At 40.5% G+C, this 12,985-nt stretch overlaps 1 protein-coding gene across 2 annotated transcripts in view; it reads left to right on the forward strand.

Annotated features, from left to right (window-relative positions):
- ABCA12 (ATP binding cassette subfamily A member 12) overlaps positions 1 to 12,985 on the forward strand; it is a 111,118-nt gene that overhangs the window by 49,472 nt on the left and 48,661 nt on the right. For both annotated transcript variants that reach the window (XM_083840588.1, XM_083840589.1), the window contains 9 exons: positions 377 to 562; positions 1,398 to 1,576; positions 4,164 to 4,276; positions 5,062 to 5,155; positions 5,280 to 9,431; positions 10,057 to 10,172; positions 10,868 to 10,974; positions 12,051 to 12,304; positions 12,422 to 12,534. In XM_083840588.1, coding sequence (XP_083696714.1) covers positions 377 to 562; positions 1,398 to 1,576; positions 4,164 to 4,276; positions 5,062 to 5,155; positions 5,280 to 9,431; positions 10,057 to 10,172; positions 10,868 to 10,974; positions 12,051 to 12,304; positions 12,422 to 12,534 — 5,314 coding nt within the window. The remainder of the gene's footprint in view (positions 1 to 376; positions 563 to 1,397; positions 1,577 to 4,163; positions 4,277 to 5,061; positions 5,156 to 5,279; positions 9,432 to 10,056; positions 10,173 to 10,867; positions 10,975 to 12,050; positions 12,305 to 12,421; positions 12,535 to 12,985) is intronic.

The raw sequence follows: 12,985 nt of genomic DNA on the forward strand, positions 1-12,985 counted from the left end.
CAGTGACATCAGAGGCACTGTGTATTTATTACATAGGTAATTGAATAGATACGGGAATAAATCCATTGTAACTGAACTTTAGTACCACTTAATGGACACCAATATGCTGGGGACACTGTCTGCTATTAATGGTAGATGAAAAAAATATTTGTAGCATGTTTATGTATTAATGCCTACAAACACACATTTCTGTTTATCTGCATGAGGAGTTTCAGGGATTTCAGTGACACTGTTCACCTGTTAAAATTCTGTATGTGTGTAAGTACTTATACTTTGCAGATGTCACTACTAACCTGTTAAAAAAAGTCTTATTTGCTTTAAAACCATCACAAATAGAATATTGCTTTAAAGCTACTTTTAACATTACATCTTCTAGAACAAGACACAATTTTCAACTGGAGCAAATCTCAAAGTCATTCTGTGTGAGGTCTTGTCACGATACACAGCCCATCCTGATCTCACTGAAGAGAAGATGGCAGCCAACATCCACAGGACTTTCTGCTTTACTGACTCATCGCTTTTACAGTCATTTACCCAAGAGTTCAGAAGTCAGCTGGCTCAGGTGAGTGCCTGGGACTTCTCCTGATGTCTGCAGGTAGCAGCTGCGTTAACGTTAGTTCACACACTTCAGCATGGTGTTTTGGAGGTAGAATGTGACCCCGCCTGGCTCAGAGTAGCTCACCTCTATACTGAAGTGCATATAGCGCATGATGGGGCTGAGCTAATTTTTGCACAAACACCTTAGAGCTGAGCACACAGCTTTTGGGGAAAGGCAAGGACAGCCAGCTACGAGCTAGTGGCCATTAAGAGTTCCTCACTATGCCTAGGTTTTGTTTCTCCTCTTTATTTGCCTTCCTGCAGTTACAAGTAGATAGAACAATGTGAGAATGGGGCATAAATAAGAATATTTAAAGCTAGGGGAGGCCATAAATTTCACCATGTATTACATCAGCCATATAACTTCATCCAATAATTCCTGCATCTAATCCAACAACTCATGACTGAAGCAGTACCTGTCTTTGGGAAAGCTGTATAATTAAAGCAAATGGATCCTTTAAAGGTAATGCCTTCCTTTTTTTTCTTCTTCTTCCTTTTTTTTTTTTTTTTTTTTCTGCCATGGTGAGGATTCTTATTCATTTTTCTTGTATTCCTAGTCTTCAGACTATTGGGGAGATTCTGAATCTTAAGGCTTGTCTAAACAGAAAATTTATTGAGCAGTCTGGGGTATGAAGGTAAAGCACAGTCACTCTCTCCATTACTGCCTGTCACTAGAGTCCTCTGAATGTATTGTTTGTTGAGTTGTGTATAAGTGCAGTGCAGGCTAAAAAACATGAAAAGACCCACTGGCAACAAGAGTTCTTCTGCTTAAATAATTTCTTGCATTGTTATTTCTTAAGGTGCAGCACAACCCACGGTACCAAGCAGCATTTGTCAAGGAAATGGTCTCATTTCTAACACTAATCTCCCAAGTGCAGAACGACACCTCCCTGTGGCATCTCCTTTTGCTGGCCCCAGATTTGTTTCAGGGCAGTGTGCAACTGCAAGACATACTTGATTTTCTTCAGAATGCAAGCAGGTAAAAAGACAGAAAATGCCAGGAAGGGCACTGAAAGCTGGTGGGCTTGTGCTGAACAGTAAAGACATGTCACTTTTCATCTTGAAGGGTGTTAGCTTAAAAGCGTGCTTTATTTGGGAGATGGTATGGCACCATTAATGCATCTCTGAATGTCTCTACAGACAGTGAGCAGTGCTTTGATTTTCAATCACTCCCATTCCTTATTTAATTGGGAGCTTGATATGAACTAGTAGTTGTGTTCCAGGCTTCTTAGAGGCACTTCCATGCCCATGTCAGATAGAAAGGGTGCTGAGCAACAGCCCCTGCCTTTGGTTGAAGAAAAGCCCTCCTTGCTGTTCTGCTGAAACAGCAACTAGCCACTTCCTTCCCAAAAACTACAGAGACAAATTCAAGTGTCTTTGAACACCTCAGGTATTTGTAGGGGAGCCAGAAATCCACTTTAAAGAAAATGGTTCCCTGATTTACAGCTGTTTTATCCTTCTAAATGAGTCCCAAGGAAGCAGAGGAGAGAGGGAGCCTGGTTCTTCACATATGGGGCTTTGAATGTGTTTGATTTTAAGAAAGTACCAGTGATGTTCTTGCTCAAAGGCTATATGAAAAATCAGAAAAAAAATACATGAAAAAATATGAAAAATGGCTTAACTGCATTAATTAACCATGATGAATTGTTTGATGTTGTCCATAGCTGGGACAATAAAATCTCTTCTCAAATGGGTTTATCCCTTTCCTGGCCCTTAGTTGAGCTAAACTCTTGCTTTTCTCTACAAGACTTGAGTTACCCAAGAGAGTGGGAGCATCTTCCAAATCGTCTACTGGCTGTCTGATCAAAACTGCTAGATATTATTCAGAATAGTCCACTTGTTACAGCACATGGAGGAAAGCAAGCAACTGAACATCTTCAGACTTTCTTGTTTTTTTTTTTTTATTAGATATATGAGCAGTTGGGCAAAGATGCCAAAAGAGGTTGTAGAAACTTTGCCATTCTGATTACACCCAGGCTTAGAGGGACTCCCTTTTCATCGCTGGCATGTTGCCAAGGCATTTAAAATCCTGTACGTTTAGTATCCAGGTAATTTGCCATGCTGCATTGTGAGAACTATTTGTAAGTCATAATGCCCTTATCCTTAAAGGAGTCGGTAGCAGTATGGTGAGAATTTTAATTTCATTCAGCGATGTTTTGCCCATGCTGCTTTTTCAGTCACAGCATTATTGCATTTGTTTGCATTTACTGGCTTGCAGATTCAAGCTTGAGAATCAGCACTATTTGAGTGCCCAGGAAGAATTAATATTTACTGTGCTGCTCTGCTTTGCTCCATGACTGCAGAGCTGGGCAAAGTTATCATAAACACAACAAAGAGGCACAGAGAATTTCACCAGAACTGCAGTGCTTTTATGCCTGGCATGGGGCAGTGTAAATGCATGAGTAAAAAGTTACTGCAAATAGATTGCACAAATAGTACTTTAATGATGCTTACAAAAGCACATCTTAGCTAGCCTGGCCATGTCTTTTACTCAGGCAGTTCTGACCTCCTAAAGAAATACTATGCAGGGAATTTTCTACAGCAGAAAAATGAAGATACAGAAGAAAAGAACTTTTGCTCAACTAAATACGTGCCGTTTTACAATGGCAGCTTCTTCTCCTTCCAAGACAGGTGCTAACAAGCACCTCTGCAGAATGGAAATTGTGACCACGAAGTCCACAAAACCTGCATGGAAACATTGTGTTAAATGAGGAGAAAACAGTTCCCTGATGCTCTGTCCTCACTAGCGCTCTGTTCCCACAAATCACCATGTTTATATTCATGCCACTGAAATCAGCTCAGCCAGGTGCTGTGTGCATCACCCACAGAACTTCAGGCAGCCAGGAGATTGTGCATTTCACGGTGACCCTGTACCAACAGTGAAGGGCTGTTCTTTGTATAGGAGAAGCCAAAAGGACTAATAATCACTGTGAAGTTTTCTGTAACCTGTACACATTGAACAGGCAGTCCTTTAAATGACTTACCCTGGGATACAATATGCCTGATTATCAGCTTGTTCTTTCCAAAGACTGCAAAAACATTCCTTGCTTCCCCAAAGTCTGGTTATTACAATATAAAAGAGGAAAGAAGGAAAATTAGAAATGGTAACAGTTATTTGTGATCGCTTCTTCCATCCACAGGTGTCTCCCAGGGATCTCTGTTCTCCCTGGAGCCTTGTCTGCTTTATTTCTTGGTTTCATTTAGGAGGAGATTCACCTGCAGCAGTGAATCACAGTTGTGGCATGTCACCTGTTTTCTAAGCCCTATTGTGAGGATTTAAGTCTATAGATTTTGCACGTGTCTTTGAATAAGTACATCCAATGAGTGCAACATACACATTTCTGCTAATATACCGCCATGGCTTTCCCTTCAAAGCCCTTTATTGTTTGTATTTTGTGCATGATCAAGCAAATAATTAAAAGTAGGGCCAATGTCTTAAAATGTCTGTCAGGCATTTTGAGAATGATAGGCTGTACTACGTCTGTGTCTTATTTGAACACTTGCTTTATTTCTACTCATAAACCTGCAACCACAATTTATTTTCCTTCTGCTTTTTTTCCCTTTAGTGTTGTGCTGGCAGCTCAGAATGTCTCTGCGTCGCTTGTGACTGATGATAGATTCAAAACTGCTCAAAATGGGGTTACAGATCCCCCATATTCCCTGAACTGCTTGGAGCAAGGTAAGACTCCTCCACATAGTCATATCTGTGCTGAAAACCTGTGGTGCCGAGGAGAAGCGAACTGCGGGCTAATAAGTAACTATACCAACTGCACAGTGTTCAGGGCTCAGCATAATGATTTCTCTTCTTAGCTTTTTACAAACATGAATAAAATACCTCGTTTTGAATGGAAAAGTTAAAAAAAACCTTGGTTTTGTCAGCAGACAATGAATTAACATGAGTTGCAGTCTCAATGGAAATGGGGAGCAGGAATTTTTATCTTAATTTTTTGGGGGGTCAAAATCTGCCTCTAGCTGTGGGCTCTGTCAAACTCACGTGGCTGTATCAAGGTGTAGGGATTGAGAATCGGCTTATATATGTCAAGGCTGGCCATTCTTCTACTCCGTTTCCTGTCAGTTTACATTAGTCAGTCAATGCCCAGGTGCAGGTAGTAAAAAATCTTCCTATACAAAGAAACCCAATAATAAATATTAGGCCAACTTGGGCTGTGTTGCTGATTGCTCTCCTAAAGCAGGAGAAGAGCTCCGTTTGTACCCAGACCTCAGGGCCATTGAGTTGTTCCTGAGATGGGAAATCATTTCTACAATGGCAGGTAGCATCTTGACATCCTTTGGAAGCCCAGGAAGAGTTGCAACCCAAAGGGGCAGTCAAATGACAGAACAGGATCTTGTACGTTGTGATAGGAGCCTAATTACACACATGCTTGTTTTCCTTGACACATTTGCCATAAAGCTCTTCTCAGTTTCCAGCCTAATATGAATATCATCTCTATTTCTTTGTTGTAGATAAAGAAAAAAGTTTGGTGACCAAATATATTTGTAATCACTTTAACTGGAAAGACAAGAAGGCTTTGGTATTGGAGTTGGAAGAAGTTCTGAGGTAAGACATTGGCTAAAGGGATATTACTAACAGTAAAATTCAAATCTATATTTTCTCTAAATCACTTTATATTTCCACTTGCATTGATTTCATATTCACTAAAATGCCTTTTTTTCCCCTCCAGAAAAATAAAGTCGCCAGAGATTGGTGGAAAAGACTCCAAGAGGTCCATTAATTCATATGATTTAGAAGCCATACAAAAGTCTCTACATCGTTTAAAAGGCTTTGAGAAAAAAATGAATAGAAGTGAATTAAAAAGCTTAAATCTATTCAGAAATTTGAAGAATGAAACATTAGAGAAATTGTATGCAATTCTTGAACTGGGAATGAATCCACATCATGATTATAAATTAAAGGAAGCTTATAATAAGGAAATAATTGATGAAATCTATAACTTAACATCACTGCAATTACAGAGCGCCTTTAACGGGACTTCCATTTTCAATATAATGACCCAGTGGAAAGAAATTCAGAGTGCTTTAAAATTAGCCACAATGATTTGGAATCCAGATTTGTTAAATAATTCTTATTTTAGTACAGCACAAACTGAGGATGCTCTCAAAATGTTACTCACCACTAGCATGCAATCATTTCTGGAAGACTTAAAAGACCATTTAGATGGAATGGAAGAAATACCATCTTTGTTTTCTGATCATCTGCTTAAACCTGTGTCCTACAGCAACTTCCCAGAGCAACTCCTAGCTCTCCAGAAGATATTTTTCATACTGACACATGCAAACATAGGTTACAAGTACCTACTGTTGCCTGTGTTTGAACTGATGCAGAAAGTAGAGAGCTCCATGGGAGAATTCTGGTGGGATGAGTTGAATACCTATTGGCGCATTGGTGAACAGCTGAGATCAATGAAATGGAATAATACAGGCATTGTAGCCTACGGGCAGTTTTTAGAGGTCTTAAGCAGCCATTTAAAAAAGCAGAATAATAATTCAAATGGTCTTTTCAGTGAACAATTAGCTCCACTGTCGGAATTCATAACAGCTGTGTTTAAAGAGTTTGATGGGGAAGACTCTGAAGTAGCCAATATCTCAATAGTCACTCAAGCCATAGAAAAGACCTTGTACATATTAAAGGACTTACAGCTGAATTATAATATCAGTAAATTAAAATATATAGACCTTTTCTTTAATTTTGACAATGAAACCTTTGAGAGCTTGTCTGAACTTCTGAGGGCAGGAATGAAAATCCTCCATTATAGAAATGCCAGTGAAGCTTCCGCTGAAGTAATAATTAACCGTGTCTATAACTTAACACATCTTCTACTGCAGGAATTCAGTGAGTCTTCCTTACAGCACAATGCTTCTCTGAAGGAAAAAGTGGTGGATCTCATGTACTTAGCCTTGAGCCCTTTCCTTGGGAATAGCGATGGCAGTTCCAGGACAATCCTGAACTGCTCCGCTCAGGATGTGCTCCGCATAGCAGTCCAGATGCTTTTTGAAAATACCACCCTAAGCAAGTCCTTAGCCAGGAGCCCCTGCAAAGCGCTCTTTGCTTTCATGGACGTGGAGAGAGGAACTCTGCACAACGAAAGCTTTACCAAACTGTTCCAGCTTGCCATATCGAACCTGAAACTGTCTCCAGAGTTTGCTAGTGTCTACAAGAACAGCAGCGAACGCTTCTCCAGGGAGCTGTCATGCACCATTCAGTCTCTGCAGTTTACTCTGCACCTCCTTTCCAAATTTAAGCTCGTCTCTGAGCTGGAAAACTCTTGGGTACAGGAGAAGATGACAGCTCTGAGTGCTGTCATGGAGGGACTGCTGCAGAGTAATGTCTCCTGCCCCATCCCAGTCAAAGATGTGGGTGGCATGCTCCCATCTCAGCTTTTGAAGATGCTCCTTCCTTTCATGCTGAATGAAACACTACTACATTCGTTAAATTTATCCAACAGTTCAGCAGACTGGCATAGGCTGCCTGTGTTTTCCCATCTGTTACCGACTACTTCCACTTGGAACAGCAGTATATATGAACTGCTAAAGGCTGGGGGAAATGCTTCTGACAACTCTGAGTGGGGACACGTCTCACGGCTCTGGCATGCCACTGGCAAGGTGTTGACCACCAAATGGAACCTGACAGAAGTGGATGAGTATGTGAAACTCTTGGAAATCGTGAAAAAAGCTCTAATTCTTGTGGATTTGGGGGTAGCTCACGGAAAAACGTTAGTGCATAAGATTTTTCATAATTCCACTGGAGGAATGAAATCCTCAGATCTGAATGATTTATTTAGTTTATTAAAACTCCTTTTCAATTCAACTTCTGCCACAAACAGCACTCTAGAGTTGGAAAGAATATTTCAAGAAATAGTCTCACTATATGAGATTGATAGTAAAGGACTGTTTTACACTAATCCCCAAGGGAAAGAAAATCAAGATATTCTAACCACGGCTGCAGTGATTTGGAATCAGATCTTCTTAAACAGGACTCATTTTAATACAGAGAAAGCTTGGGAGGTTATCAAAATGATTGCACTTCATGCAATCTTGCTTGAAGACATAGAAAATTATCCCAGCACAAATGAAGAAGTGTCATCATTATTTTCTGACTTCTTGTTGACCCCTGTAACTTCTGAAAATTTTGCAGAGCGGCTCTTGTCCCTTGAGCAGCTTCTTGCTGCCATGGCAAAGGTGAATACCAGTGATCATTATCTGCTGATCTCTTCTTTGTCTAAGCTAATGCAGAAACTCCAGAGTTCCCCTCATGGAAGGCTGGGAAATGAACTTCACACTTTCTTGCAGATTGCTGAAATTGTCCAGTCCATGAATTGGGACAGCACAGACAGTCTTACTTTCCGCTCACTTCTAGACATACTGCAAAATCTGTTCAGTGCCATGAAAAGTGACTCCAGTCTTCCTTTCAGTAAGGAACTTAAGCAGTTCATACGCATTATGTCCTCCGTATTTGAGCTGTACAATGAAGTCAACCCCGGGGGAGCCAACATCTCCGTATACTTGCAAGCCATACAAAGGAGTATCCTTATTTTAAAAGATTTGCAGAAAAGTTATAATATCAGTGAGCTTGAAACTGTTATCCGATATTTTGATTTTTATAGTAACTATGTCCAGAGACTGTTTGAAATATGGAGAGCAGGAATGAAAGTCCTTCATGACCCCAACTTAAACAGAACATTGGAAGAAAAAATAGGCATTGTCATTCATGTCTCAGAGATGCTGCTGGAGGGGGAGTTTAGCGAGTTTTCCTTACAGCACAGTGCTTCTCTGAAGGAAAAAGTGGCGGATCTCATGTACTTAGCCTTGAGCCCTTTCCTTGAGAATAGCGATGGCAGTTCCAGGACAATCCTGAACTGCTCCGCTCAGGATGTGCTCCGCATAGCAGTCCAGATGCTTTTTGAAAATACCACCCTAAGCGAGTCCTTAGCCAGGAGCCCCTGCAAAGCGCTCTTTGCTTTCATGGACGTGGAGAGAGGAACTCTGCACAACGAAAGCTTTACCAAACTGTTCCAGCTTGCCATATTGAACCTGAAACTGTCTCCAGAGTTTGCTAGTGTCTACAAGAACAGCAGCGAACGCTTCTCCAGGGAGCTGTCATGCACCATTCAGTCTCTGCAGTTTACTCTGCACCTCCTTTCCAAATTTAAGCTCGTCTCTGAGCTGGAAAACTCTTGGGTACAGGAGAAGATGACAGCTCTGAGTGCTATCATGGAGGGACTGCTGCAGAGTAATGTCTCCTGCCCCATCCCAGTCAAAGATGTGGGTGGCATGCTCCCATCTCAGCTTTTGAAGATGCTCCTTCCTTTTGTGCTGAATGAAACAGTAATGCATTCCTCTGACAGTTTAGCAGGCTGGAATAACCTGTCCAAGCTCTTCAGTATGGTACAGGATGAGCTTCACATGAATGACATACTGCAGAGATTCCAAGGTTCCTACAACCTCACCAAATGGAGTCATTTCTCAAACACCTGGGATGCAGTTGACAGTTTACTGAACACCAAAATGGATCTAGCTAAAGTGGCTGGCTTTGCAAAGTTATTGGAAGCAGTGGCAAACAACCTTTCCAACAATGTGTCGGCTCTAGACATCATAGAAGCTGTTGACTATGTTCTCATGGCGCTGAACATCTCTGATCTGCTAAATGAATTCAGCACAAGTTCCAGCTCAGCTTCTTTCTCCAACAAAACTAGTTTGGATCGTGTGATTGACCTTGTCGCTCGTCACTTTGTTGTCCTGGCAGAAACCCTGTACAACAAGACCCTACCTTGGACTCAAGGTGACCAAACACTGTCACCAACCAGTTTGATCACACGGTGAGTTTGGTTTGAGAGTATTGTAATTTCTTTTATGGGAAGTGATGAACATTTACTTCCAGCATGAGAAGTAATTTTCTTCCAGTGGATCAACTTTTGTTTGTTATCACCATAATTTCGGACACTAGATGTAACGTGTGTTAAACCAAAGGACAGGAAATTTCTGTTTGAACTGATCATACAGCTGACAGTAGACTTTCAAAAAATTTCTGGATTGCTATGTTTCAGTTCACAGTAGAAGCAGAATCCTGTAGGAGACTTGCCACCAGTGGTAAACTCTTTGGAATCCCTTTCTTTGTGGTATGACTCTTTAGTTTTTCTTTTTATCTTCCCTAAGTGTGCCTTTTCAACTATAAATTGCATCCACAGTGAACCTTTCAAGCATGTTTTCTTTTACGTATGGTTTGAGAGTGGATGACAGCTTTGGGAGATAATGGCAAAAATAATTGATGAAATAAAATTGGGTGGGTACCCACTTAGGAAATGTCATAGGAGATGCATGGCTTCATCTGGAATTCTTATTTACAGCTGCCAAGGAACAGCATCTGCACAACTGATGGGTCGCTCACGAATATACCTTGCTTCTGAAGGAGAAGCTGATTTAAACTCCTGCCTTATTTTTCAGATTTCTGTTTTTAGAATTTGAAAAAACCATCTTACAAGTGACAGTGAATAACAGCTATAACCCTTACCTGATGTGTTTAATAAATGCCACTGAAGTTGAAGACAGCAAATTGACAGGTAATCATGATTTCATTAATGTTGTGGGACCTCAGATGCAATGTGTTTGTGCCTGTCTTTTCAAAGTGTTTTGTCTAATGGTGGGAAGGAATGGTGCTACATGTTTTCATCTGCTGGCAATTAACTGCAGCTGTGAGACCTCAGGAAGCCAGACTCCTCTTTGTTTGAGTTATGTCACGTTGTGGGTATAAGTTTTCCATCCAACGATATCCAAAAGGCACGTGTACTATTCTCTACGTGATGACAGGTTGCTGACACTCAGATAACGAATCCTTACAAATAGAAACCTATATTCCCTTCACAGCTTTATGTACCCTTAAGATGACAGGAGTTATTTTGAGAGTTAACATGATATTTCAAGTAGATATTCATGGTATGTGCTTATTGTAAGACCTGAGAGGTTTATCTGCTGACAGAAGAGAGATACCAAGTGGGCTCTGAAGCTCACTGCCAGAAGTCCTGTTTGTAGCGTGGGGATGGATTTCTTTAGGAGCTGAGCACCTACCAAGACTGGATCAGCATGTTACAATCCATGTCTTAGATAGTGATTTCAGAGGTCCTGAGCCATACAAATTTGATGGAAAATAGCAATGCTCAGCAGGCCTTGGATTAAAAGTGGCAGTATTCCCATCTGTGAAGTTTCTGCAAGTCTGGTGTTTTTGTTTTGAGTAACTTTTGTTTTCTTCTTCCCACAGAAAACATCACACTGCTCTTGAAGCAAATTCATCTGAAAAAGAACTATTTAATGCAAAATAATACCCCTGAGAAACATTCATCCATACCAGAGCTCCTGAAGCTAAAAGTGAGTCTGCTTAAAATGCTCACTTGAAGGACATCCCACAGTGATACATGAATGTGCAATGGAGATTTTGGAAAACAGCATATGGGAAAAAAAGTGTCTTAAGAGAATCTGATAAAAGCTAGGACTGAAACACTGTTGTCTGCCTGTATTTAAAGGTCAACACTGATCTGGGCTGATCAACTTGTTCCTGTACCAGTCTCTACCCAGTATATACACAGTTTTCTGAGAAGGTAGAGGTGTCCTGCCTCACAACACAGTAGAACTTTCTGAGACTAAGACCCTAAGCAATATTGATTCATGGATTTCCCTCACCACCTTTGGATTTAGCGGTGTCTCATTTGCTTCTTACACCATTTATACACGCCTGCACCATAGCATGTATGCTCTTCATTCTATTTCTCTCATGCAGAGAAGTAGAATTTAAAAAAATATTTTAAAAAAAGTTTGTCATGCTGCTGCTGCTTATTAAATCTGTAAAAATAATTTAATGAGCCTCTGAGTAACAGGTATAGGCACAAAACAGACAGCAGTTCTTGGCATGACTGATAATGTAAAGAGTGATGTCAGACAAGAGGGAAACCCATGATGGAACAGTAGGCAAAGGTTTGTAATTTCACACAGCAGGCTGGCAGAAGCAGAAGTCATTACTTCTAGCCAACTCCTTTTCATCTGTTGCTGTAGGGATGACCAACTGGTGTCCAAATAGCTTAACCTATTGCAAAATGTACATTTCTTTGGTCTCTGGGAAGATTAATTACTCAACAGGTGAGCCCAAATGGGATATTGCTGCATATGTGTGTTGGGCAAGGGAAACGATACGCTGAGGCTTGCAAGGTTTATTAGATCCTGTGCAATGTTATAAAGCCAGGTCTGCTACCAATTCATGCAGGATTGTTGGTTGTGAGCTTTTCTATTTGAGGCCTACTGAAGGAACTAAAAATAGATATTAAAAAAAAATAATAATCCTAAAGAAAAATGTGAAGGACCAGCTAGACTCTTTAAAATGTACCTTTTATAGTTCTGTCATCTAACTGGTGTTTGTGCATTTGTCTTCCTTTTCAAATTTTCCTTTGAAGATAACTCGCCTCCGGGATCTGACAACACTTCTTTGTGACTATGAGAGCTTTAAGTCAATACAGCATATTTGCCATCTCCCTAATGTTAGCTTTGGAGAACTGTGTGAACAGAGTCAATCTCATGAGCAGCTCCTCCGTGCTATCGAACTGAGCAGTCAAGTTGTGACCAACGTACTGAATGGCAGAAGGATCTCCCAGGAGCTTCAGAATGTACTGGTTGGGGATGCCACAAATGTCCAGACACAAATAAAGTGGTGAGGCTTTTCGTCTGAGTTAGGTTGCTATAGTATTCTATTTATGAAGTGATAAAATGTCTTCCTGCCTTCTTCTCATATTCCCAAATTTGTGGTTGTTTTGTTTTTCCAATTTAGGTTTCAAGAAAACATACCAGAAATTGCTTTCTTTCAAGAGATTCCTCAGTATATTAAAACTTTGAATTCCATGTTGAACATCACTGAGAATTTAACAGATGCCAGCAAGCAAGGTAGTTTCCTGTATTTTCTTTACAATGTTGGTTTGTGAACATCATCCCTGGTATCATAACTTCCGCTGAAAACCCAAGATTTGTTTAGCTGCCAGGAAGAAGTGGTATTACTGAAATAACCATACACCATGTCCACTGTTCTTGGGATCCTTTTGTCTAGGGTAATTCCAGAGCCAGTGCTAGACCAACATTTTTTTCTGCACTGCCTGAAAATCTGACATGCTGAAAGTCCAAAGTCTTTGTATTTGGGCAAAATTTGCTATCCCTAAACCTGCCAACTTTATATCATAGTGGAATTCAGACTGTGGAACCTAGGAAATATGACTCTTTTGCAAGGTTTGGGGGTTTTAATCAGCAATGATATGCAGCACTTCCATCCTTTACCAAAAATAAAGTTCTCTGTGTGCTTGAGATTACCGTCTATCTGAAGAAAGCTGTTACATCAACTTTT

Source organism: Anser anser (genome assembly GCF_964211835.1).
Source record: "Anser anser genome assembly, chromosome: 6".
Lineage (NCBI taxonomy): Eukaryota > Metazoa > Chordata > Aves > Anseriformes > Anatidae > Anser > Anser anser.